The 27,557-nt window shown below is 39.9% G+C and overlaps 1 protein-coding gene across 4 annotated transcripts; it reads left to right on the top strand.

Moving 5' to 3' along the window:
• Positions 1–758: 758 nt before the first annotated feature.
• On the top strand, positions 759–26,591 carry chst6 (carbohydrate sulfotransferase 6). 4 transcript variants are annotated; one of them, XR_007571908.1, is made up of 3 exons: positions 759–922; positions 15,262–16,776; positions 26,467–26,591. XR_007571908.1 is itself a non-coding variant. In XM_050074109.1 (2 exons), exon 2 carries the CDS (start codon positions 15,346–15,348, stop codon positions 16,537–16,539), a length of 1,194 nt encoding a protein of 397 aa, XP_049930066.1. In that variant the 5' UTR covers positions 759–922; positions 15,265–15,345; the 3' UTR covers positions 16,540–20,271. The 4 variants fall into 4 exon arrangements, 2 of the variants coding, with proteins under 2 accessions (XP_049930066.1, XP_049930065.1); XR_007571907.1 differs by lacking the exon at positions 26,467–26,591 and adding an exon at positions 21,462–21,581; XM_050074109.1 differs by lacking the exon at positions 26,467–26,591 and having other exon boundaries at positions 15,265–20,271.
• Positions 26,592–27,557: the final 966 nt, after the last annotated feature.

Genomic DNA, 27,557 nt, shown 5'->3' with positions numbered 1-27,557 from the left:
TTTAACAATTTTAACTGTTTAAATTATGAATTCCTGTCTAGGTCAAGGGTGTTTTCTGGTACAGGGCAAGTTAAGGAAGATCAAAATATTCTGTAAATCATGAATATTTCATGAATTCAAAAACAAAATTAGTGTGTTGATAACATAATTGTAACTTTAAGGCTTTTTTGTAAGACATTATTAGTCACAACTCTCAAAAATGGGTGACATGTGATTGTAACCCCTTTGTAATCATCAACATTTTGATTAGAAACTTAACTTAACTTTAGCTTAACTTTTTTTGTTGTTCAAATAAGAAATGGTGAATATTTTGATTCAAAGTAAGATTTGGTAATTCTTGCTTATAATTGGGATAAATGCATATTGCATTTGGGGGCCCCCAGCAGCTGGGCCCCAGAATGTTTTCCCCTTTTAAGCCCCTTATGTGCGGCCTTGATTGTAGCCAATTTTTCATTAATTGATGCAGCCTAACTTTACTTTTTGATTTGACACAATGATTTATGACAGTAATATGTGTTTAGCAGTGTAAATATTTAATGTTCAGGACCTGTTGAAGCTTTGCAAACTTAGTCATGACTCAGCAGATGTAACCCTGAGAGGTTATCTGGCAGCACGGTGCTCCGGTCCTGCTGCGGAGACAGTTACTGGCTCAAGTCCGGCCCGCCCCACTGCCCACCACCCTCCTCTATTTCTGAGCACCAGCCCCCCGCCCAACCCACTGCCAGGCAGCCCAGCACAGCCACTGGCCACGTCTCAAAACACCGCTTTGTACCCAACCGGACAGTGGAGGTAGCCGAGCAGCTGCTGGCCGAGGACCGAGGGGAGGAGAGGAGAGGAGGGGACAGGACTGCGGGGTGTTGGGACAGAGAACACTGCGCACCGGCTCCGTCGCCAGGCAGCAGGACCGAAAACAAAGCTAAAGGTAAGATTGTTCTGCTAAATGCGGGGTAAAGATAATAACATGTCCTCTCCTCTCCTCCAGGACCGTTTTTTTCTGTTCACCTTGGTGAATCGTGTGGCTTGTTTCCGTGGGACCGGTGGCAAGAAACTCGCAGGGGCACTTTTTTAAAACAAAAAAACGCATAAAGTTTCGCTCTTTTTGTCCAAAAACTTCAGACACGTGCGGAAACTAATGGTTTACTGGCGGCTAAACGCACTTAGAAACTTACTTAAACCATACTGAGGGTTTATTAAACGGACAGATGGGGGCTCCATAACACCCCACTGGTCCCATTTAGTCCTGGCAGTGCAGATAGACCAGCAGTCTGTCAGGTCCATACTGCGAGAATATTGTCCTTGAGATGTATGAGAAGAACTGGAATAACTCCAATTATACAAATTAATATTCCACATGTTAGAGACCTCTCTGTATCACCCTCAAGTAGTCCTGGGGTGTCCCAGTTTGAGGCTCAGTGACTTGAAGGGGACCACCACCCACATTAAGAACTTCAGTGATTTATTTCCATGGACTAGACAAGTTTAATTAAAATTTGAGAACCGGTGCTACTCACCCTCAAAGCCTGAAACCAGAGAAGTGATGATATGTTATAACTTTTGCACTTTTTAAGCAGATAACCCTTACCAGGGACAGGGATCGTAAAGAAATCCTATGTTCAACCTGCACCTGTAACCTTTTTGCATTGTCCATGATAAATAAAATAAAAGTAAGTCTCAAACTTGTGGTATAAAGTCTGGAGCTGTTCCACAGACAATGAATGGGAGCCTGATTGTGTGGACACACAGAAAGTGTTTCTTTTTTATACCAATAGGCCTACTAATGAGCTTTATTCTATTGTAGTGTTTTCAGTTCTCAAACAGAAAATGTACCCATATTCCCCTGGGTACTCTCAGTGTCATCTATAAAATCTTTCCCTAGTCATTGTCAGTGGAGCAGCTCCACACTTTATACCCTATGACATCACAAATTTAAGAGTTAGCACACTAGTTTGTGGATTTGGCAAAGAGTTGTTCATGTTACCCAATATCTTTGGACTGTCTTAGACCATATGGAGTTTGAAAATGGGTGTAGTTCCATTTTGACTTGTAATAGACCCAGGGAAGGAGGACACGGCCATGGGGGTAGTGTGAGTACACTCTGTATGGGTGGAATAGCCTAAGGCTGAGCAATATGGTTGAATGAAGTTTGGCAGTATTTATGGAATAATTTTTATGATATTGATTATACATCGCAACATCTGACAAAATTAATGGAAGAACAAAAATGCTGTTCAGTTTGACAGCAGCAGTATTGTAAAACAGTGATTTCATGTCACTGACCATTTAATGACCAGCAGTGTTAAATTATAACACAGTCCAGCTCTAACAGCCTCTAAAAACATTTTTTTGTGTGTTTTAATATGAATACATGAATATTTAACATTTAACTGATACCAAACAGATGTAATCTATTTAAATGCCGTTGCTTGATTGACCAATAGCTGGATCTCACATAGTTACTTTTTATTACCAACTACATCACTCTGAAATGTTTGCAAAGTGTTCGGCACAATTAATTGAAGACAGCCTGAGTGGGCAAAATTGGCAGCTGTTTGAGGCTTTTGGTAAAGAAGACTGCCTGACTCTGTAGTTTATTTATCCTCTAAACACAGTGCTCTTTCTGCTGATACTCATGGCTGATCTACGCAGCTGCATGACATGCTGAAACAACCCTGAGAAGCTTGCTGGGATAGTGTTCCTCCATTTAGACAGCTGAGCACAACAAGCAGCTTTACACACCAAGATTTTTGGTAACTGCACTCTCAGGAATAAGAAGAACAACAAAAGCTTGTAGCTGGGGCAGTACCTTATACAGGTGCAATATGGTATGATTTCTCACAGGTCCGTTTTTGTAATTTTACTATTTGTACCTTCGAAGTGTTTTACCCCAAATGACCAAAATTAATTTTCCCCCTCTTTCTAACAATTTGAAATGGGCAATGCCTCCTGCACCATGGCCCTTGTTTCTGTCTTCAATACTGCACCTGTGGAAGATTTATATAGCCACGTGTTTCCCATGATGTACAAGGGGTTTCTTTTCACAGACATAGAATAAGTATCTTCTTTCCACATCCAGCCTCACTCTGTGGAGGCAACCCAACCTATCAGTGCTAGTGTTGCTGCACAAAAAAGGCTAGACACATCTGATTAGGTATATCTGCAGCTGGAGCAGCTACGTGACCCGCCCACTAGCTCCATGTCTCGCTCGCCATCAGTCCACAATCAGTCCTCTCCATCCCTTAGCTTGGAAACAGAAGCCCTAATAAAATGCTAAGTTAGCATTTAGCTATATGAAGTGATAGGTTGAAAGAGAGGTGGTTAAGGTCAGGGTTAGGGTTAAATCTTGTTATTTAAAAGGAGAATCACCCCTTCGTGTCTAATATATTATAAAGTGGATTATTGCTAGGTTTGGCATCATATTTATTTACTAGGGTTAAAATCATAAACTGTATACAGGTATAAATGTGAAGCTGAAACATCTAGATCACCCCTCTGGTGGCTGGCTGCAGTATAGGTCATAAAGCCCGCCCTCTCTATGTAGATGGATGGGACATGGGCCAAACTAAAAATTCAAAGTACACATCGAATACATTTTTCCCAAAGATGGTTTCTCTCATTTTAGGTAGTTTTTTTATCTTGCTGCTGTATGTCCAAGAGTTCATTATTCTGATAAGTTTGGTTTTAATTAGTTATTTAATGCTTTAAAACCAGGATTTTACAACACGACTGACAACTACATGAACCAATTAGTGGGCTTGCGTTCACTGGTGCTGCTTGCAATTGGTCGGATGGGTGTATGGGTGGGAAACTTGATACAGCGGAGATTGCTAGTGCGCAGACTCCGAATAACACGATATTTTAGCCTCACTTCTGTACAGTGGGGGGAAGTGGAGGCATGTTGTCCATTTTTATATGTAGTCTATGGTTCGAATAAATGTCGCGTTGGTGGGTTTGTGTCATACTGGTGGTGGGCACGGTTTGTAGGGGCATGTCGTGTAGGCTCCAAACAGAATGCGACTGCAGCTATACATGTCTCATTACTTGTGAACATGGTTTTGTTAATCCTATTTTGGGTGTTTGTGTTAGTGTTGTCACAATACTGTAATTTCTATCTTCAGTAACAATATCTTGAAAAGTATTAATATGTGATACCATTTTCAGTGTCAGGGGAAATATTGACATTGGGGGCATAGAATTTCATATTTGTATTAAAAGACAAGCATAAGAAGGCTATAACATGATAATGACGACTTTTCTTGGTTAGTAGCAAAGAACAGCAAACTGTAGTAAACATTCACAATAAGAGAGGGCAAGGAGGTGCAGCTGCTACTGCGGAAAATGAGTACTGTAACTGTTTCAAATATTCAGAATATATATGTATTTTTAAATCGACATTTTGTGAAAACACAAGTTTGTATAAATATATAAGTTCACGTTCCAGTTGGGTCGTTAGACGATGTCATTGTACATCACCAATGGCTGCCATCAACCACTGAGCCCAACAACGTGACTTTCTAAGAAAAATTACGAGTGGAAGATTCAGCGTTTAAAAAAGTACTGGTATTATATTAGCTTGGAACCAGATCTAAAATTTAACGTTTTGTCCCTAAAGCAGACCCTCACAATCATGGGTAGACAACCAAATGGACCAAATGGAAAGCGTCTGGGCTATGAAAATGAAAAGTAGACTTTGAACATCTCCTAGTGCACTGGTTCCCAACCTGGCGGTTCCAACCCCCATCAGGGGTTGCCAAAGCTTCACAGGGGGTCATGAGGCCTTCTTGATTTTAAGGGGTGTAAAAAACAACTGAGCTAAATTTGTTATATTAGAGTTTAGAACATTATTCAAGATATAAACTTTTAAGAAACAGGCACGGTGAAGACCTGAAGACAAACTATATTCACAGGGCCCTCACTCTCTGCTTAACAGCCTCGTTCTGCTTTAGAAAAGTACGCAATTAAAACAACCAAAGAGTTAAAGGAACAGTCGCACTGAATTTGTCAAAAAATAAGGCAGTATGAAGTATGTATAACTGTTAAAAAATAAAAAAAAATCTCTAATATTAATGGAGAATTGTATAAAAAGGTCCTAAAAATATATGGAAAACTCATCTCTGATGAAATATTCACAGGAAATACCTGCTCAGACTTAATCCAAATTGCTCTTTTTTACACAAATTGCGCTCACTATTTGAATTAATGATGCAGTTTATCGGTTGTTCTGTGCTATTACAGTTATGCATTAAATATAATATGAAATATCCATAAAATTCATCAAGGGTCATCAGTTTACTTAATGATAGACAAGCAGTACCTTGAGGAAAAAGGTTGGGAACCACTGTCCTGGTGTATTATTCTGAAGTTTCTAAGCATTAATGGACTCCACGTTGGGCAACCAGAACTTGATCCCTCACCAGCTTCCCACTGAACTCTGACCGTTGTGTTTGATTGGGCAACCAGCCATAATTGTGGGGAATTGAATCTGGGTCTCCGCAGTGACAGGGAAGGGCTTATTTCCCGGCAGCACATGGGGGCCCCATTCACTCTGTCACCATAAATGACTTTAATCACACATTAATTGGGGATGCAATTACAACTGACACAGTGGGAAATATGATCCAGATAGATTTCTGATGATAGACACCAGAGATACTCTATTAATGCTTTGAACTTGTGAGAAAACTTTTCAGACCCTTATGGTGGATTAAAATGTACTCATCTGGTCTCTTGAAAGTTCATACCCCATGCCTGTCATGGTACATTCTACATTCTCTGTAGACTTCACAGCATGTTAGCAACGAGAGGATACATATACATGCCACACCGGGCAGTTTTCCATGTCAGTGACTCCAGTCATGTTCATGCTTGTGCATATGTCTGTGATACTTTGTAACAATGGACAACATAGGAACCAGAGGAGAAACCTCTTGCTGTTATGGGAAAATGGAGGTCATTTAACAGCAGCTCTGTCACTGAGGATGGGAAGCTTTCCCCTTTTGGAGTGTTATAGTTTTTTGGAGCTGATACTATAGTGAAGTTCTGCCCCGCTACGTTTTGCAACATTTATCCTGAGTTGGATTTAACATCACATTGTCTTCCTCCTGCAGGGCAGACTGTTTCAGGCTTTCAAGGAAATACAGAGTTATTTGAAACTGCCCATTACCTGGATCCAGTTCTTGTTGATCACAGCCGCACCCACTTAGAGGAATTACAGTGTGTGTGGCAACTCATGATGACTGGAACTGTCCTGCTTCAGGCCAGAGATTCAGCCAGAAGTCCTGTTTGTAGGGTTTTTGTAAATGTAGTGACATCAAAAGTCAAGGAATTAGTAACTCAAGATGTGATTTCATTTGTTTTGACCTGATTTTAAATTTTGTCGTAATTCCTATCTAGCTGTGATGTGAGTCGCTGTAATGTAAATTACTGTAACTGGCTTAAAGAGGCTGCTTTGTTGGGCCAATCAAGGATGTTAGAAAATAACTCCAAAGAAAGAGCAGGCCTTATAATCCCCTAAATATTCAAATTTGCAACTGAGACATATGATAAAAATTATAGGCTTTACAAAATAATGGACACAGATATCGTGACGTCACCCATTGGACTCCCATTATGAATCCTTGAGTTTGGTATTTTGGCTGTCGCTGTCTTGTTTTTTTTGAAGCCAGAAGTGACCATATTTGAATGAGACATTAGAGCTGTGGAGAAGCAAGGAATGAATATCACTCAAGAGCCCTTTCTAAACAGAGGTCACACTATAGGGCCGTTACACAGTCCCTTCTTTACGCTGCCTTTGAATTTTTACTAACTTTAGAACTAAACAATGGCAGCATCATGCTGCCCCAGTGTGTGATTTTAAATGGACGTGACATGTAATACAACAGCATCGGCCTCTCGTGTAACGTATGACTTAAGCGTTGGCAGTGCTTTATAAACAACAACAATGGCATAACATGGCAATTATAATCATTTACCATCTGTGTTATTCAGCGGCTGACCTCATCCTCTGCTTGGAGGGAAAGGAGCACCCGTACCTCATTGTTTTCCCAATTTGCGGACATTTTCAGTCAGTTCTTTGTCTATGAGTTAGCTGCTAACTGCTAGCATCAAAGCCAGATGCTTTTTAAATCTCCCGGTGGTGGGTCGCTCACATAATACATTGTCAAAACACCCGTCCCATCCATGATCCCGTCCTCTTACACAGACGTCATTGTTGTTACCTCCAATGCCAGCTTAAAGGTGAGACCACTCTGTCTCCCCAGTTACGTGATTGTACCTTTTATAAAGAAAGGCGAGGTGGAACAACATTGTGAAATTCCAGCCCTGAACAGGCAGTGTAAAAAGGGCTATAAACTGTAGCGATGCCTTGCAGACACCCTGTCACTCAAAGTGGTCTGCCCCGTAATTATGCAGAACTTAAAGCCTTAATAAAATGTAATGGGCTGAGTTATATAATTATTCACCCACCTGTAAAGTTGTCATTGAAGGGAACATTAGCTATGGAAACCAAAGCCATTTTTTGCACCAGGCTGTAAACATGTTAATTACTTCTGCTTTTTAACATGGGGGTCTATGGGGACTGACTCTGGAGCCAGCCTCAAGTAGCCATTTGAGGAACTGCAGTCTTTGGCACTTCCGTGCTGGCTTCATATTTGAGCCCTGGAAGTTGCTGCTTGGATGAAACTCAAAATGTTCATATTATATGAAAATCGGGGATAGAGTGGAGGCTACAAAAACCCATATCAGTTTTGCCTGTCTTTGTTTTGCTAACATGATAAAGTGATTTGGTGTAAGTGACATGACAGTAATTGTTCTTTATGGTGGTTGTTTGACCTCAGTGATTGGAAAGTCGAGTTTTTCAGTCTTGTACAAAATCATCTTCTGTTTAAAAATTGTGTAAGAAGGGCGGATCACAGTCTTCCAGTGTATTCCTGTAAAGTTTCTAATGTTTAACTGGTTTGGAGATGAGATGATCTGATAAGGTGAAACATTTATGACTAGCTTACTATTCTAACATTTTAATACACAAATGAAAAATAGATAGTTTGCAATTAAAGAGAACTGAGGCTGAATGATAGGGAGAGAGGCAGGTAGAGAGAGAAGAAGACAGATCTGTCAGGATGTTTACCTTTGTATCCGGAGTGTCTGAAGGTGAGGAGCTCATGTCAGGGCTTGTTCAATAAGCACAACAGATTATGGTTCGCTTGCATGGATCACCTCAGTCAGCAGTGATTCTGATCCCCCACTGGAAACATCGAAGGACAGTCACAAACACTGTGTCTGCTTCTCATTTTTGTTCTTGTTTCTTTTCACTGTTTAGTGAATGAATTCATTTAGAGACTGGAATAAACCACTAAGTAGGTGTGGTGGGTGTCCCTGCCATTAAGCTCACTCTGAAAGAATTTCTGTTTCACTGGATAGTTTTGTCCTTTCATGATGGGTGTAATGCTCTTTCACAGGCTTCTCCACTCTGAAAGTCTTTGAAGAAATCTGTGTTTTTTTCCCCCCAAAAAATCTTCACCAGAAACTTTAAGTTCTAACTAATAGATAAAAGACAGATAATGGAAGACAGGAAAAGCTTATCTCTGCACACTGCATATGAAAATACATCATGATAATATCAGGATTTATTTTTTTTTTTACTGTAAATATACGTGTTCCTGCTTTGACATACATATTCAGATGCATCTACACATACATCTCTGCTTCCATATGTTGCACATGTGGATGGAGAGCCTTTTGGTCCACCTTTGTACTTTATGTTCCCTTAAATCTTCTGTCTGATTCTCTCCTGCTCACCTGCACATGTTTGCCACTTGGAGATAAAGTTGAAAGTATTCAAACCATAAACTGTAGAGGTGATAACCCCTAACACGTCAGCACTTTGGGTTACATATGCTTTGCATACAGGATGAAAGAACATTTAACAGCAGGGGGAAGAACAAAGTTCAACTTCATGCTACAGAGCTTTACAGGATGGTTTTGAACTGATACAAAGAAGCGTGTAATACAGCTGTGACGTTTAATCGATTAATTGGGTAGTTGTCGACTATAAACTTATTCGCAAACTAATTTGATGAATAATCAATCAGTTTGAGTGATTTTTTAAGAAAAAAGTATTTTGTGGTTTCCTTACTCCTCGATGACAATAAACTGAATGACATTTCTCACCTTTTTCTGACATTTTATAGAATAAACAACTAATCAAATAATCGACAAAATACTGTTATCGGCAGATTAATCGCCAATAAAAATAATTGTTAGTTTCAGCTGTTCCAACAATTAAATACCTGGATTAAGAATATTTCATCAAAAACTCAAAAATTGCTTATGATTTACTCAACCCACACAATCTAAAGATTTTTATTTCATATTTCCACAGAGACCAGATCTTCAGGAAGCCATTAGTTATTTTTGAAAATAGGAAAAAAAAAAAAAAAGGAAACTGAAACTGATCATGCAGAAATTCTGATATGTATACCGAAATCATTTACATAGTTAAATGCTAATAAATCTTGGGTTACAAAATTGTCTCATGCACCACCAAATGCAAACATTTGTGTGATCCTGCATTGGTAAGATGGAGAATGTGGTGCTAAATGATGTTTGAATATTGTTTAGTTTACAATTCCATTGTATCAAAAAAACAAACATTTAAACCCACATTAAAAGACTTTGAAGGCATATCTGTAAAAGTTCTTTTGATCCAGTATTCAAAGCTATGTTGTGTTAGTAATTGATACAGAAAAACATAAACATTGGTTGAATAATTCCTTGTATTTTATCATGGTGAGAACAGGTGCAGTACAAGTAATGCAGTAAGGTAACATTTGAATAAATAAATAAATAAATAAATAAATAAATAATTAAAACTGGAAATGTGCATAGTGTGAAATACCTCTTTAAATGTCCTGCGTCTGAGGTTTATATCCTTGTACATGTTATACTTTTTAAACTTTTCATACCTTGGTGTGCACTTTATCTTTTACTGTTTATTACTTGTCTATTTCAGTCTTGACTCGGGAGTGTTTTCTGCACATGAATTCCTATGTACCCAGAGTGCGTGCAGGTCTACAAATGCCAAATAAAGTTATCTTATCAAATTCCATTCCATCAACTGCCCTTTCCATTAAGGGTCATGGAGGGAGAACATAGCCCAGCTGACATTGGGCAAGAGGCAGGGTACACCGAGGGTTCATTCATTCACATGGACTATTGGCAATTTATATCCCTTTTTGAACAAAATTAGCATGTGTATGTGTTTTTTTTTAACACGGGAAAACCCATTAAGAATAGGCTATAGACTCCTTTCCCATTGCCAGTAGAGTAGAGCTGTTTACACTGATGTGCAGCAGAGGAGTATGCCTTTCTTTCTGTGTGTGTGTGTGGTTTCTTTTTTTTTCGTGTCACGTTCAAAGTCACGGTCAGCCAGAAAACAGGTTAGTAAACAATAGAAAGCAGTATGAAAAAGGCCTGTGAAAACTTAATGGTGGTTACCTCTTTTTATATATGCCTTACTTATTCAGTCTCTCTTTCAAACTCAATTCATACCAATTTGGAGCAATGTTCGAGCGCTGCTTGGGCGGAGACAGACCATATTTTGTGGTGGCTCGTCATTGCATCTCGCTAGTAAAGGGGCTAAAATTAGTGCATTTACTCGGGTGTTGTGTTTCCATCAATGCCGATCAAAGCCAGAGCCAATAAATAACAGGACTGAATGGCAACTGTAACCTTTCCCATTACATTAAAAAGCCAGATGTTAGGGGGTGTCAGCAGATTTTTTTGTGTATTGGGAAAGAAGCTTTATGCCAGGTTCACACTACACAACATTTTTGTCTGATCCAACAGTCAGATTAGACAATTGGGGATTCATAAAATCGTGCTGTGACTTAGCCAACAAACATGACAGACTACATGATGGTCCACACCAATCATCCCTGGTCATCTATCACGATGTGTGTGATGTCATCGGATTATTCTTGTCCTATTTTCATTATTATTACTATTATTTCACTGTCATTTCATATTGTCCCAGCCAAAATGTTATTGTAGTAACCAGACACCAGATGTCAGGAGCTACATTGGAAGTACCGCATGAAAACTATGCAAGTCACAGAATCATCCACAACAAGTTCCTGCAAATGTTTCACAATAAAAGCCTTTTTAGAAAATAAAGGGATTCTCTCAACCAAAATTATAATGGGCTTTTAACTTTAAACTTGTACAGGAAGTGGTGAGTTTGAAATGACTAAATAATATCCTTTGCTAGCGGTTCGACGCCATAATTTTTCCTTTTTTACTCCGTGTGGTAACGTCCCTAGACGAAATATCACCCTGGGGTGTTGTTGACATACAGTATGGGTCGCTCCTTGTTTTTATTGGTCAGATTGACGGCTGTGACAGAAGAAGTCGTGAATGACAAAAAGAAAATGAAACATGCTGGAGTTTCTGTCGGGACGTCGTGAGGCGTCAGTTGTCGTCTACTATGACACTAAGCGAGATGAAACAATGGATTATCACATATGACACTCTTCATTCTAGATCTGAGCCGACACTGTATGATGCTGCATCTGGCTATAATCGGGCTGATATCGTGTAGTGTGTACCAGGCGTTAGAGTCACCAATTAACCTAACCTGCATGACTTTAGACTGTGGGAGGAAGCGGGGTAAGACCCAAGCTGACATGGGGAGAATATGTAAATTCCTCACACAAGGGCCCCAGCTGGCTTGTGGATTCAAACCAGATTTAAACTCTCTTGCTTTCCCGTGACAGTGCTAACCTCTACCCCATTGTGCTATGTCATGCTGTGTCAATATGTTTTTCTTCTGTTTATGACTCCTAAATGTCTGACCTTGATTATAATGACTTGTGTCTGTGCAGAGTTTGTCACAAGAGAGGTGTTTCCACATTCCTCTCCTGAAGATTCATATGTACAACAGTTAGATCACGTACGTCACTAATATGAAAGCCAGTCGCTGTCAAATACAGAAAACACATATTGACGGGGGAAAAGACGTTGATGCAACACCTGTTAGAAACCAGAAACCTAAGGCGCAGATTGGACTGTCAGTACAGAGAGCGAGATTTAGCCGTACCATAGTGACAGTAAACCTGGAACTTCCCTCTACTATCTACTAAAACCCCCATCGTAGCAGATATTAATGTATGTTTCACAATCACTAATGCTGTATCAGCCACCGACAGTTAGCCACAGAGCTGTCAAGCTAAAAGACAAGATAGGCTACATAAAAGACGCTAGCTAGACTTACCATTCTGATACTTGTGCTAGTCGCATTTTGGTGCACAACAGACCCCTCATCTTAGTCTGGGTCTGACTGAGGCTCAAGCATATATGGCTGAATTTCTCCGATGTTTCCTCGAACGCTAACACTAGCCATTTTGATGCGCCCTGCTCTTCTGCAGGTCAACCTAGTGCAATTCTGAAGGAAGTGAAAACCAAAAGAGCTGATCTGCTTCCAGCCTCAACTACCCAACTGTTATGTGGAAAAACCATGTTAAGCAAAATATTAGTATTAGTATTAGTATCAGAAAGTTAAACATGTGTCTGGGGAGGGCCTTTAAATGTCGATAAAACATCAGAATGACCACTATTAGAGTTTTAATGTGACCATAACGTCCCATACACTCAGTTCCACTCTGGTGTCTCCCGTTTGTTAACTTTATATGCCTGTGTGTCACCTACACTAACTACTATTACAAGTATTACAGTATTGTGTAATGTAACTACTTCCTTCCCGTAATCAGTATAGACTAGTAAAGAACAGTAAGAACAAAGTCCGGCCTAAAGTACACATTTCAACATGTGTTGCACAATGACATCATACGGCAGAAGTGCAATAAAATGCATATTGTAAACTTATTTGAAAAGCATCCAAGTGGTAGTGTTTTCTATCTTTCAGCTCAGATCAGATGACAAGGAGTAATCCTTGCTTAGTCACTTTCCCTTTGTTCCACATTTTTCTTCCTTCTCTTATCTATCCAGAGCTTCCTGTAAATCGAGCCCTTACTGACATTCACATTCGACGTGGAATTTTTATGATCTGAAACTGATATAGTTTTTCAAACAATGTGGGGTGTCAGGAATAGTTCATGTGCAGAGATAGACCAAGCCTACTTAAGAAAAATGTAACTCCTTTCCTGTGGTGTTTTTGTGTGTGGCTGTGTGTGTGATTAGGAAGGTACAAATCCTAGGAAAAGACACACGGGTTCTGGTAGAGAATGGAGGAGGATACTGATGACAACAGCTAAGGCTCATGAAGTTAGAGCTTATCAGTATTTGTTTCCTGTCAGATGCTATGACAGTACAGTGAATACTTATGGCTCAAAAGAAAGAGAGCCAGGCTGCAGAGTAGGCAGCAACCTGGAAACCCAATGGTGACCTGCAACTGTATCACTCCTGCCTTATACCTTGAACACAAATACTTGAATCTGGCCTGGTTGAGGACATTTGCAGCCATTCTCAATTTTTCCCTGTAGTGTTGCTAGGTGTCTTTAGAGTCTCTTTAGGTGAGGGGACGGTGCCATCCCAGTTCACAATGACTAGCAGACTTTCTGTCAGCCTATGTGCCAGCTTTTGAGTCCATTTGTGTGAACAGCCATACCTTTCATTCTGTTGTGTCTGCTGTCTTAGGTGGTCAATGGTCTTGTGCTGTGTTTTTATTAACTTGTTACGCATGCACTGTACCACCATAGACTGTAGAAAATAATGGACTTAGCCACTGTGACATCACCCATTGGTTTGTGGACCTGTTTTGAAGCCTAGAGCTAGGAATTTTGGCTGTTGCCATCTTGGTTTTTTGGAGCCAGAAGTGACCATATTTGAAGAAGAGGGTGGAAATTACCGAAAGTTAACTGTAGCGTTACAGACTGTAAAAATAATGGATGTAGCTACTGTACCGTGATGTCATCCATTGGTTTGTGGACTCCCATTTTAAAGCCTTAAGAAAGGCATTTCGGCCATAGCCATCTTGTTTTTTTGGCGCTAGAAGTGACCATATTTGGGCAAGCAGCTGGTGCTTTGTAGGAGCTAGGGGTGGATCTGACTGAAAAGCTGATGACACTATCGGCAGACAGTCTGTCACTCAAAGCAGCCCACTCTTAATTATGCCTAACTTTAAGCCTTCATAAAATGTGAACGGGTGACTTATATAAAAATGAATCCCCTGTATAGTTGTCATGCTGAACCCTGAACACAAATTTTTTTGGTGACAAAAATGTTATAATTAACTGTCTTGAACTGAAAACACACTGAAACAGCGACAGCTATGGCTACGCCTATTTTATGCCATGCTTATGTCAACTAACCAATGCTGTTGCTGTGGTAGCTTGTCAACAGACGGCACCCACCTGTCACTCAAAGTGTCCCGCCCTTATTTTTCCATAACTTTCAGTCTTAATAAAATGTAACAGGTTAGTTATGTAACAAGTTACCCCCATACAGTTGTTATAATGTTAAAATTAGCTTTAGAGACCAATTTTTGTACCAACCAATTAGGTTGCCACTTGGCATTACGTAAAGAAACTTTATTTACTAAAACTGCTTAAAAATCTGTCAAGGGATATTATTTATGGAGCTAGACCCAAATACTTGACTAATCGCATATTTGTTTGGTGGGTAACAATTCAGTATTCAATTTTTGGGTTTCAGATGTTTTTTTGTTCTTCGTTTGTTTGTTTTTTCACAGCACTTTTTAAAGCATTGTTTTGGATTGGAACCCTATTATTATGGGCATTTATGTTGGTCTATAATTTATCCATGATAAGAATATTGTCCCAAGCTATTATTATTATAATTGTTATTTTGTCATAAAATTGCATAGATAGGACCTGATTTTATTAGCAAATAACAAAACAACAATCAATACTGTAAAAAAAACAACAACAAAAAACAAACCCCTTAAAAATGCCTTTAGTTAAACTGAAAGACATGGTTTGCAGCTGTGCCGTCCATCTCAGCCATGATGAATGGAAAAATGTCTGGCTGAGTCCTTCACAGGTCATGTTTAGCACCCCCACCCCCTGCTGAAGCTTCAAATATTTGCTGTTGATTAAGACTGAAGCTCTGCAGAACGGATCGATATTCAAAACAACCCTAATTAAATTGCTTTGAAATTGGTCTAATTTTTCATTGTCCACTGTATTGTACCAGTGGTAAGAGTTGCTAAGTGGTGATTTGCAGGGAAAATTGTGCATTGTGGAAACATGCATTTCCATTTTAACATATCCATTTCTCTGTCTCTCTCAGCAGAGGCATCACACAGCTCCACAGAGGACAAAAAGAGAAAGATCCACATCAAGCACCAGAGGCTGACAGTGATCTTCAACCATCATGCGCTGCAGAGTGAACCTCAGCACCATGATTTTCCTGGTGATCCTTCAGGGGGCAGCAGTGGTGCTGTTCTGTGGCTGGTACGTCCAGCTCAGTCCCTGCGGCTCTGCCCCTACTAACGGCAAAGTTCACGTTCTGCTGCTGTCATCGTGGCGATCAGGCTCGTCCTTCGTGGGTCAGGTGTTCAGTCAGCACCCATCTGTCTTCTATCTTATGGAGCCAGCTTGGCACGTATGGACCAAACTGCAGAAACCAGGTGCACGATCACTCCGGATGGCTGTGAGGGATCTATTACGGAGCGTATTCCAGTGTGACTTCTCTGTGATGGAGGCCTACCTGCCGGAGCACCACAATGTGTCCTCCTTGTTTATGTGGAGTCACAGTAGAGCACTGTGCTCACCGCCGGCCTGTTCTCTCACACCACGCAACCAGTTCAGCAACCAGACTCGGTGCTTCCAGACATGTGATGCTAGGGGCCTGCAGAGGGTGGAGGAGGCCTGTAGTACTTACAGTCACATAGTACTAAAAGAAGTGAGATTCTTTGAGCTGGAATCCCTCTACCCACTCTTGCAGGACCCAAGCCTAGATCTCCGCATCATCCACCTGGTCCGAGACCCTCGGGCTGTGGTGAAGTCTAGAGAGGAGTCAGCTAAAGCCTTTGTGAGTGATAATGCTGTCGTCTTAGAGCAGAGAAGCATACCAGCTGGCGAGGTGCAGTATCAAGTCATGCAGGAAATCTGCCGTAGCCACGTACGCATTAATGAGAGGGCCATCATGAAGCCCCCTCCATTTCTTAAAGGCCGCTACAAAATGGTCCGCTATGAGGACGTTGCACGCAACCCACTTGCGGAGATAGCTGCCATGTATGATTTTGTAGGTCTGGAGATGACCTCACAGTTGGAAGAGTGGATCTACAGGGTGACTCACGGGAAAGGCAAAGGGTCCAGGAAAGAGGCCTTCAAAATCACATCACGAAACGCCGCTGATGTCTCGCAGGCTTGGCGTACTGTGCTGCCACACAACAAGGTCAAACGAATTCAGGAAGTGTGTAAAGGGGCCATGTCATTGCTTGGATACAGGACAGTAAACAATGAGAAAGAACAGAAAAGACTTGACATAGATCTACTAGTACCACGGGAACCATATCAATTCAGCTGGTTGCCAGCTAAAACAGAGCATCCCAGTAATAGTTAAATGACAGTATTCTGTTTGAATGACAGCGACACCAAGAGACTATGCTGAACTGAAGTCTGTATTCTTTATAGGCTTTATTGGCTGTATAAGTCTTTAATGAGTACTACCACAGACCGATTGATCAACTTGGGGAACACTGGCATGATGTCTGAGGGAAAAGCTCTTTGCAGCAATCATACAACTTGGATTGGCACAGCCCAGTCCTCACTACACTTTTCAAAAGAATTTATCATTTGGGTGAGTTGACATTACATAGGCCTGTCATGGTAACTAACTGGTTAATTTATAAGAAAAAAAAAGCAAACTAATAATAGGCCTTTGCTGTTAGTCCAGCACACCTCTGACTCAGTGAGCTTGAGCGCTGCATTTCAAAGCGCTATCCAATTAGAGGTGGTTAAATTTTAATGATCCGTGATGTAAATGTCTTGCCTTTTATTTTATTTTCTGTTAACTTTACTGACAATCAACCACATCAGGGTGGAAACATGCTCACTGCCCAGTTTTGGGTCTCCACTGGTTTCTTGGCCACTCTGCACCGTGCAGCACCTGTGCTACCATTAGCTAGCTAGCGGCACTGCGCATTCAGCGATTACAGCTGATAACGCTGTACAAGTGGCTGAACGCGTTGCTGTGGAAACATGGTACCCACCCTCTGGTCTCCCCCCAGGTTGCCACGGTGAGTAAGTGGCCTCATTGTGAGCCATTTAACCCTTTTTAGCATTGTTTAATATGTTAGCACCACGAGCTGTGTTGACATTGCTAACGGTGGTAACAGAGCTAACATAGTCAATAATGCTAAAGGAGGGTTTGGGGCTCATAAATGAGCTGCTTACTGACTGTGGCGAGCTGGGGGGCGACTGGAGTCTGAGTCAGTGTTTCCACAGCAACGCTGTTGGGCAAGGACGTAACTAGTGGTGGCCAAATGAGTGGTGCCACTAGCTCCTACCAGACCTGGGTGGTGTGCAATACAGTAAACTGGATAGTGGCAAAATTAACCTATAGGCAACTTGTGTAACTGGTCAAAAATATTTTTGGCGGGTAACAGGTTAAGGGGTGACGGTTGAGATCTCTAGCATGGACATGTTTTGCTGTCATTTCTCGCATTGCCTTTGTCCTCTCATCTTCTCCCTGTGTCAAGGTTTCACCCTCACCATGGGCTCAGCTCCTCACTCAATCACACACATTTGATTATGTTTTATTTATTTTGAATAATGTTAATAATTCTTTTTGCATCCACTCCAATGGCTGAATATTCAGAAGAATTAAAAGGTTGTTGCTCTTTCAGAGGATGCACCTACATTAATATACTGTTAAATTATCTCTGTATCAATGGCATAAAATGCTCTTACAATTACAATAATAATGTTTAATGCGGTTATTTCTGGGACAATATATCATCCACCCAAAATAGTTATTGTGACAGGCCTAGTGTGACAGTGTATTTGTTAAGCAGCCTTAGTCTTTGCATGGCCATACATGCAAATAAATCAGCTGGAAACATAAGGAAGTTGACAGATAATTATATGGTCTGGACAAACATAAAGGGGCTGGGGGTAGTCTGCCTTTCCTTTAAGTAGCTCTCCACTTTGTGTACAGTTTGTGAATCATTTAAGCTCATGGCACTCTCCCCTGCACAAAGTGAATCTGGGTTTTGCACAGTGCAAGCATTCTGGTGGTGACAGTCCGAGCATATTTAGCAGTACTGTGTTCCTGCAAAACATGAATCTCTGCAATCTTGTTAGTCTGAGAAATCTGCACATATTGAAGAATTCTGATATCTTGTGGAGCTGTTGTCGTCACTCTGTGTACCAGAGAACTAATGTGAATTCGCCCCATTTGAATCTACATTGTTTGCAGCTGGGCCTCATGCCAGTGTCCCCTGAAGGCCTGGTCTGTCCCAACAGGAGACTGTTGATCACTGATGACACTCCCACAGAGGAGGAGAGGCCAGCCTGAGGCCTGTGGTGTCACTGAGACAGGATGCTTGTTGATGTTATGGATCTACGACTGGGGCAGTCAGGAAGCACACTTACATTGTTGCCAGAAAACTGCAAAGGTCTGCTTATAGCTTGATGTACTGGATTTGAATCATCAAAGCTTCACTTGCACTAGGCAAAAATACATACAATCTTCAGACTATGGTTGTAGATACATCTTTTTTCCTAAAATTACTTCCAGGTGCCTGTGTTGTCACTGTTGGGAAATCAGACCAGGCGCTAGAAGAAAGTGTTGGCATTGTACGTTTCTGCAAACCACAGGAATGTTAAATTTCTGCATTTCATACACATCATATCAATGTTTGTAAAGTGACGTAGTGCAGTATGAGCTGACTTTGTCATCTGGAGTTGGAGGGGACGGTTGGTGGTGTGACAGTTAGGTGAGACACCTGCCAAGCTGCAGATCACTGTTTGACCAACAAACAAACAACCAACCAACAAACAACAAAACCAGTGTCATCACGTTTTCACCAACTTTTTAGCCACCATTCCACTGCTGCGATTCCACCGGGGATAGTGGCATGAAAAGTTGTTGTTTTTTTCGCTGAGACATCTCTGTATTTAGAGCAGGGATTGTCCAACCAAAACTGAGTATTTTAAGCCTAAACTTGATCTTTTCTGAACCATTACAGCATGTTTTTTTGTGCCTAAACCCAACCACACATTAACACAGTGCTGTTAAAACGTAAAGTTTAATGTATGTGATACATGATAATGTGCAAATGTAACCTATCGGTGGTTTGCAGAATGGTATATACAAAGGCAACATTTATTCTAGCAATATTGTAGTTGCAAATCCTCTCCCCCTGGAACTATTAATGGTTAAACCTCCTTCTCATTACACTTAAAGGACGTCTGGTTCCTGGTATTTCAAACTATGAACAAATTCAAACATTTTGCATTCTTTTTGCTGCCATTTGAAACTCCTCAGTACAGTGGAGGCAACTCTACACAATTGTAGAGTTGTGTAGAGTTGCCTCCACTGTAGTAGCTTACTCAGTGTAACTTAGTCATGAAAGTATTCATACATGACTGTTGATAATGTTGAGATACATGAAGATGTAATCTGGCTACATGTAAATTTGCTTCCTGGAGTACCCCTTTTTTTATTTATGTTTGTTTACAGTTTTTTTCCTTTTTTTCTTTGGTTGATTAATGACTACGCTGATACACTAAGTGACTATTGTTTGAGTAGAGTACAGGATCAAAGCATTAGTCAATAGAATAATGAATCATGTTGATTCATGACTTCAGAGCCAAATTAAAGAGTCAGTTAACTACTATTTGTTGCTAGTATTTAGAGTGCTTTCTTTAAGATATTACATTTTCTTTCTATAGAAAAAATGGCCAAGCATCAAAGCACAGTAGTTTCCCTTCAACATAAATTGTCCTCTGATTGAAACAATACCTTCCATACATTCTGATAAACCTGAGCTGTGTCCCAGATGGACACATACCTATATAAGGATTTTTTTGTAGTGCATTGTACAGCACAACACAAGACATCGAAGTGGATTTGAGGTGCACTCTGCACACAGTTAAGATGTCAGATTGATAAACTTGAAGCTGCACTAATTGATATTTTTTTAACAATGGCGCAAATGATGTGTAATGTGAAAGACAAACCCACTCACAATTATGCTGTTCCCCATGGTTTACAGAGAGTTTTGCCATCGTTTAGCTGATTGTTTTAGTTTGTTCCCAGCAGCAGCAGGCAGCTGAGAAAAAAAAAAAAAACTCTAAGACGGAGGNTATGCTGTTCCCCATGGTTTACAGAGAGTTTTGCCATCGTTTAGCTGATTGTTTTAGTTTGTTCCCAGCAGCAGCAGGCAGCTGAGAAAAAAAAAAAACTCTTACAGATGGAGCCAAAGAGCTGCTAGCATTTAGAAAACAGGACTTCACCAGAGGCTACATGAAGAGTGTGACTCTAGGGATTTCTCTAAGGATGAGAACTGAGCATTTAAAGGAAAATTCCACCAAAATAACAGCTCATCACAATTGGTTGATGGTGAGAAACAAAGCTGGTTGAAACTTTAAAGTCTTGGCTGTTGTTTGGCTTCACCAGACACATTTTAGTGAAAGCATTTCTGCACCAGCTCTAGAGTTAGCTCACTGGGAAGCTGATCAGTCTGTAGCTGCTGACACACACTTAATTCATTAAGAAATGCTGACTGCAGACAGGTAAAGTAATAGACTAAAATCCAATATAACACAGTGTGTCTACTGTGTTGAAAGGGTAATAGTCAGTGAGAGTTTTTAAAGCTGAAGAGAGGCAGTTTCTGGGCTCTGTGTCTGTCTCATATGGAACATTTGGAACATATGGAACAATGAGTTCACTGAGTACACTGTGTTCTCTTAGTACGTATGCAGAAATGTTTAGGGCTGGATTTCCCAGTGGACAGTGTTATATTGCATCGTGGCCTGTCAGTTATTCCACACTTTGCATTAATCATTTTTTTAGCTTCAAAGTTGTAATAAAAGGGAGACTTGAACAGAACACACTGCACTCTGCTGACAGTGTTTAACAGCTGTTTTATAGGTAATCCAGGGAGTTTTTCCCATTTTCTCTGGAAGGCATTGCAAGTCAAACACACATTAACACCAATACAGTCAAGAGTAACTAATTAATTAAATGACTAATTAATTAAGTAGCTCAGTGATGCTTCAGTCACAACAGGATCATTAGTCCAGACTCCTATATGTAGATAAACTGACCATGTTTTAATGTTGTGAATCATTTCAAAGCTGATAGATTGACATAACGTGTTTTTCACAGTGGATTTAATCAAATGTTTTTAGAAAAAAGTTGCCACTGATTTCATGAAGTGCCTGAACAGTTAACATGTGTCCCTATGCAATGTGAAAACTATGAAACAGTTTACTGTTACATTTAACCACATGTCTGCCCTTTCTTTTAATTTTTAGTTTGTATGAAGAGTCATGTTGGTGCCTTTCAGAGGGCTTTGGCTGACAGACGTGCCAGTTTGCTCTTGTGTTTATCTGAAGATGACGTACGAAGCAGAAACTATATGGTACTAATGACCGCAATAAATATTTACATGTAACCTTTGTCTACGTTCCTTCTGTTGCTTTTAACTGAAAACTGGTTATAAACCTGGCTTCACAATGTCTGAAAGATGGAGAGTTTCTTAGCTGTACTTAATTTATGTGTGGGCGCCATCTGTTGGCTGAGTCTAGTTACTGTAAATGAATGAAATAGATTCTAGGCATCTTCACTAAATGTTTATTGTATGTCTATGCTGATAATTAAGGGCTAACAAACCAATATTCATTTGAGGATGGACCCTGCAGGAAAAGGTACATAGTAGCCACAAAATAATCCCTTAGTTTTGTATTAACTACTTACTATTCACCACACTGTTCATGATGTTGGCTGCCAGTGGTTTCTTTAAATGTTGCACTTCACAGAAATCAACGATTCTACACACAAATCAAGAAGAAATACACATTTCAGACCACTGTGACCCTGCAATTACTTAATTTAACATGACATATTTTGTAGATACATACAGATATCACATATAGACACAGTCTATATGTCTTTTTGGCATATTTAATTGAGAGTATTTCAGTCTAACATATATTTAAAAATACATACGGCATTTGAAAAAATACATACATTATAGGAGCATAAAATACACACATAAGCAGTTGTGAAATAAAACTATTTCGCACTGCATTGCAAAATTCAGTCAAAGCAATGAATCTGCTGCAGATAAATGTGTGTGTGTGTGTGTGTGTGTGTGTGTGTGTGTGTGTATAGATAGATAGATAGATAGATAGATAGATAGATAGATAGATAGATAGATAGATAAACAACAGAACAAGACAGACTACATGAAAAGCTTGAAAAATACCCAGGGCTGAAAGAGGAGCTGGAGAAGATGTGGGGAGTAAAGGCAACAGTGGTGCCAGTGGTAATCAGGGCACTCTGGGCTGTGACCTCCACACTGGGAGAGTGGCTCCAGCAGATTCCAGATACAACATTTGAGGTCTCTGTCCAGAAGAGTGCAGTCCTAGGAAGAGCTGTGTTACTGCGCAGAACCTTTAAACTCCCAGGCCTCTGGTAGAGGACCCCAGGTCGAGGAGACACACCACAACCACCCATTGGGGTGTTATGTAGGAAATTCCCTCTTTGACTGATAAACCCCTTCTCTGCTCAGCACAGGTTAAAAAGGGAACAACACTTTGGTATACCACCTGCATCCCTGTCTACCAAATTGAAATCTCTGAACTTTTTGAATATGTAAAAGACAATCGTATGATAGGAGAGTGTGGACTTCTAAGTTCAGCTTCCTTGTGCCACAGGAAGACACATATAACTAACCGTGATGTACAACATAGCTGTTGATAATGAGACTGGGGAACTGGAGGTCATACAGGCAGTTAAATACATTTTCAGAATTGTAATGAGCACAGTTTATTCCTAAAGTGATTTGCGTACAACGTGACATTTATCAGATAGAAAGCAGTTATTATTGGGAGGTATATACGCACATATAACTGCATATGGAAGGTGTTAAAAGTAGACATTTTTAATGATAGTATACATTTCCTCTGTTGGAAAATTACGCAATATGATTATGAGAAATAGAAATAATCATTTACATTTTATGTTGTCAATATAAAAGTTTGCTGTTTTTTTTTTTCCATTTAGGTTTAGTGTGCTGACTGGATGAAGCTCCTGCAGGGGGCACATAGGAGAGGTTTTCCTTGTAGGCTGTCTCCAAGAAAGCCCGTTCTGACAAAAATGTATTCATGATAACCCAAATCACATGTTTTCCTCACCTTAATGGTAGAAAGTTGTCTTGGAAACTGCCTGCAGGTTCAGTTGGAGTGGTGCTGCAGAGACAGGATGCTGCAAAAAGATAACACTAGATGTCAGATTAAAACAGGAAACTAAGCAATTTTGCCTTCAAAATAAAAGGTCTGACAGTTCCACGAGGCATTGAGATGTTTACATTATAGAAAACATCTTTTTTTTTTTTTTTTTTTTTAAAGCTATAGGTATTGTAGCTATGGCAATTTGCATTGTCCAAGACTGCTAGTGCTGGTGCCATCATAGCTTTATATGCAAATGTAATTCATGTAGAAAAAAGAAAGCTCCTGAGTACAGGAGAGAACATCTGTGACTAAAGGCTAACATGCCAGTGGCTCATATGTTTGAGAGAGAAGATGAGCTGGTACCTCCTTATCCAATGTAGAAAAAACACCGTTACACTGGATGTAGCATCTATGATGGCTCCAGCAGTGAGGTTTGGCAGCTTAGATTTGGGTTCATAGGTCATCACCATCTTGGCAGTAAGGGTTAAAGTTTGGGAAAATCCAAATCTGGTTAGCAGGAAGGAAGGAAGCCTGGGCGGGGATGGGTGAGACCAGCAAATGGCAAACACCAGTTAACTATGTTTGCTGGACACAGCTGTCACTCAAGAAAACAATCATGCTTCTTTTTAAGCCTTGATATTATTAAAAAGCCAGAGTCTAGCATCTTGTCGAAAAATGTCTTGATTTAGAAATTCTAGTATAATGTGGAGTTTTTGAAAAGACTTCAGAAACAGTCTGGGATATTTTGGAGCCAGCAGTGAACACAGCTGCTTCACGTCCCAGGTGTGGTGGTTGCTGCCTGAAAAGTATGATTTGTATAATGTCATTTCATCTGTTCTGCTGATCTACTTCATGTTATGTCTTTGTCACCACCATAAACAAACACTGACTCCATTTTCCCACTGGCACAAATGACCCCACTCCCTGACTGAACCGACACCAACCCCCCACACAGCAGTCTGCCAGCTGACATGAGAAGTTGCTAGGAAATTTAGGATGTAGGTTATGAGTTAAAATTAGATTTGAACTGTCCTACCAAATTATTTGGGTGGGTAAATCTGCCTTTTCCTTCGACGTCCCACAAGCTTGAAATGAGCTGCAAGGCATAATAATATTTGGGGGTTTTTTCTGTGAAGTTGTCTGTCACAGTTTGTACTTGAATTCAAAACTTTTTTATTTTGCCGCCCATCTTGACCATGACTCCGTGGCAGAAGACAAACTGCATGTCAACAGGCTGCTTAAATAAAGGATCAGTTTAAAAAATACAATCAAATATTTGGTTAAGTTTAGCATTTGAGTCTTGATTCCAAATATCTCCATTAATGAAGATCTATATGTCTTAGACTATGCTGCAAAAACAACTTGGAGGATAACACTATTCTATTTTTGTGACGCATTTTTAAAGGACTAAACCGTTCACTACGAATCACATTCTTTATATTGTTGCCACTCAATTGCCAAAGCATATAGTATACCATATGCTTCCAGGAACTGGTTGCAGTTCATTTAAGATAAATAATCTATTACAGTTTGTCCACTATCTGTCAGCTCACAGTTTCATGCACAGATCTCTTTGGCAACACTACTCGGTGGAGCATTCAAGGACACTCCATAACCAAGGGTTGGACAGTTCACTGCTGTATTCATGACTGAAATCTGCTCAGAGGACAATTTTCTTTCAACAAAATCTTTGCTGCAGCTTGAAATCTCAGTAGTTGGACATGCAAAGCCACTGATTTGGTCCCTTTAATCTCCTAAAATAACCAGAATTATCATTAGTAAATGTAATAACAATCATAAATAAACTTAAATTGTCATTGATTATTATTACTACTGGTTCTAATATTACAGTGTACTGCAGCTGTGCATAGGGTTTGTGCAAGTGGTGTTGCTGTACCCCAGCAGAAGCTGTTGCTTGACTGCTGTTTGTTGGTACAATCAATGTCAAACACTGTACTGTCTTTCTATTTGATTATTTTCAAAAGTAAAAGTGAGAAACTCAAATGTAATACGAGTGTTCTCAATAGGCTAAATCACTGTTCATTGTGAGTATGTTATAAAACTGCCATTAAAAGACATGTTATATGACATTAAAAATGTCATGGTATAGTATGTCATAAGTATAGCCTAACACTAGTATGTCACAAAGCTCTAAGATTTTTGTTTCATAATGCTCTTAAAAGGTCTGTTTAATAGGTGATTAGGGCCCTGCATTATTGAATGTTGTTGGTGGGTCAGGAATAACGGCTTTGTTTTCAAAGATGCGCTCGGAAGTTCTACTCAATTTTTTTAGGGACTGTTCGTTATTTATGAGGGGGGAGGGGTGGTACTAAAAGGGGAGGCATGTCAAATTATTATTATTTTTTTTTTCTGGAGAGGGACTTATTTATGTGGCTTAGGGGAGGGGTATGCAAAATGAAATGGCTGTATTTAACTAACCACCGATTTTTAAAGAAAACATGCAGGTGGATTTGGAAGGAATGCTTTCTTTAAAAATCGCCAAAATGACACCATATATCAGAGCCAGAAATGGTAAAAACAGAAATTACTGATGGATTTGCAAATTGCCAATAGTTCTGCCAACGTCATGTGCGACGAACGCTTCGCTAGAAAAAAATAACTTCATTCTATGTCTCATTTAAAATTTGGCCAAAAATAAACCGTCTGCACGACAAGAGTGAAAAGCCGAGGCTTTTTTTCAACTTTGTGTTTTCGTCCTCAACTTTCACACATCGAAGGGTAAGTTCCAAAAACCTAATTACTAATCTATGATGGAGGGAGGGTCATGCATTTTCTGCTAGTCACTCAGGAAGGCTCAAGGAAAAATTCTTGTAGCTGCGGGGAGGGTCATAAACAAAACAAAAAGAAGTCACACCCCAACCACCCCCTCCTCGTATAAGTAAAGAACAGTCCCTTACTTGACACTGGTGAAAAGAGTTAAGAGGAAAGTGGGATATCTGCAGTCAAACACTCACCTCCACCATCCCATTGTGATAATATATGTCAACACATAGTTATACCTGATTCATGAGTAAATAATTCCAAACAACTTCCTGTCTTCCTCCCTGCTCTCGGCTGCTGGCAGGTGGATAATGCGACAGCCAGGAGGATGGTTTCTGCCTCACCGACCTTTGATTGACGTTTCCCCGAAGATCCAATCGTCTCCCTCACTTACAGATATGGCAACAAGCTCAGTCAAGTCAGCCGGAATAAGCCAGACCGTGACCGGAAGCTTGGTGGCTTCATTTAAAAAATAAAAGCCACAATAGGTAACTGAATCCATATATATGCACCTAATTTTGGGCCTCTGTGAACAGAACTAACAATAGGCCCTGAAAATAAAGAGGCTACAGAGTTATATTGCAACCCACTGCATCCATTTGTTTAAAGAATAAAAATAAATACACATTGTGTCAGTTATGTTTGCACTCTGAAACTTTTGTCCGTCAATAAAAGTTTTGGAACGGGTTTGATATTCTGCACTTTTCACATCCATTAAAATCCTTTAGAGAGTTGTTAGACCAAGAATGAGTGAACAAAACTGGCATAAGCTGCAGGAAATGTACAACAACAGAGAGGAATAAAGCACATATAACATTTCATAACTCAAATAGCTCACTTTCAACAGCTCAGACAGTAATATTCAGGTGGATGATGATGATGATGAGGAGGAGGATGTAATAGAAAATCACACACACAGCGGGAGGACAGCTCAGCCCCTTAGCAACAAGTTACATTTATGATTTAATGAATTAATGACTGAAGTGATAAATGGATTTAACCATTTAAAAAACAAACACGACCTCTCACGACTGTCCCATTTTACCTGAACATGTCATCAGAGGGAGGTAGAGATCCTTGATGTGTTTGAAAGTCCAAAGTTTCTAAATTATTTTACCTGGCAACATATATTTTAATAAAAATATAGCAGAGATACATAACAAGTTCTTACAATAACACTCGAGGTAGTCTTCACAGTTTTTGTTAATTTTCCTGGTAATCTACCAAAAAGTGTCTCAAATTAGGCTACCTGTGTCTGAAACAGATGTAGAGATACAGAGATAAATGACTAATCTGAAATATTGCAATATGTAAAACATTCCAGGTTTGAAAACACAACAAATATTATATATTTATTGTAATTTATATAATATCACATACGTTAAAGAAATACAA

This window comes from Epinephelus moara, chromosome 20, assembly GCF_006386435.1.
Source record: "Epinephelus moara isolate mb chromosome 20, YSFRI_EMoa_1.0, whole genome shotgun sequence".
Lineage (NCBI taxonomy): Eukaryota > Metazoa > Chordata > Actinopteri > Perciformes > Serranidae > Epinephelus > Epinephelus moara.
Note: the sequence above shows the minus strand (reverse complement) of the source record. Positions and strands in the feature narration are given on the sequence as shown.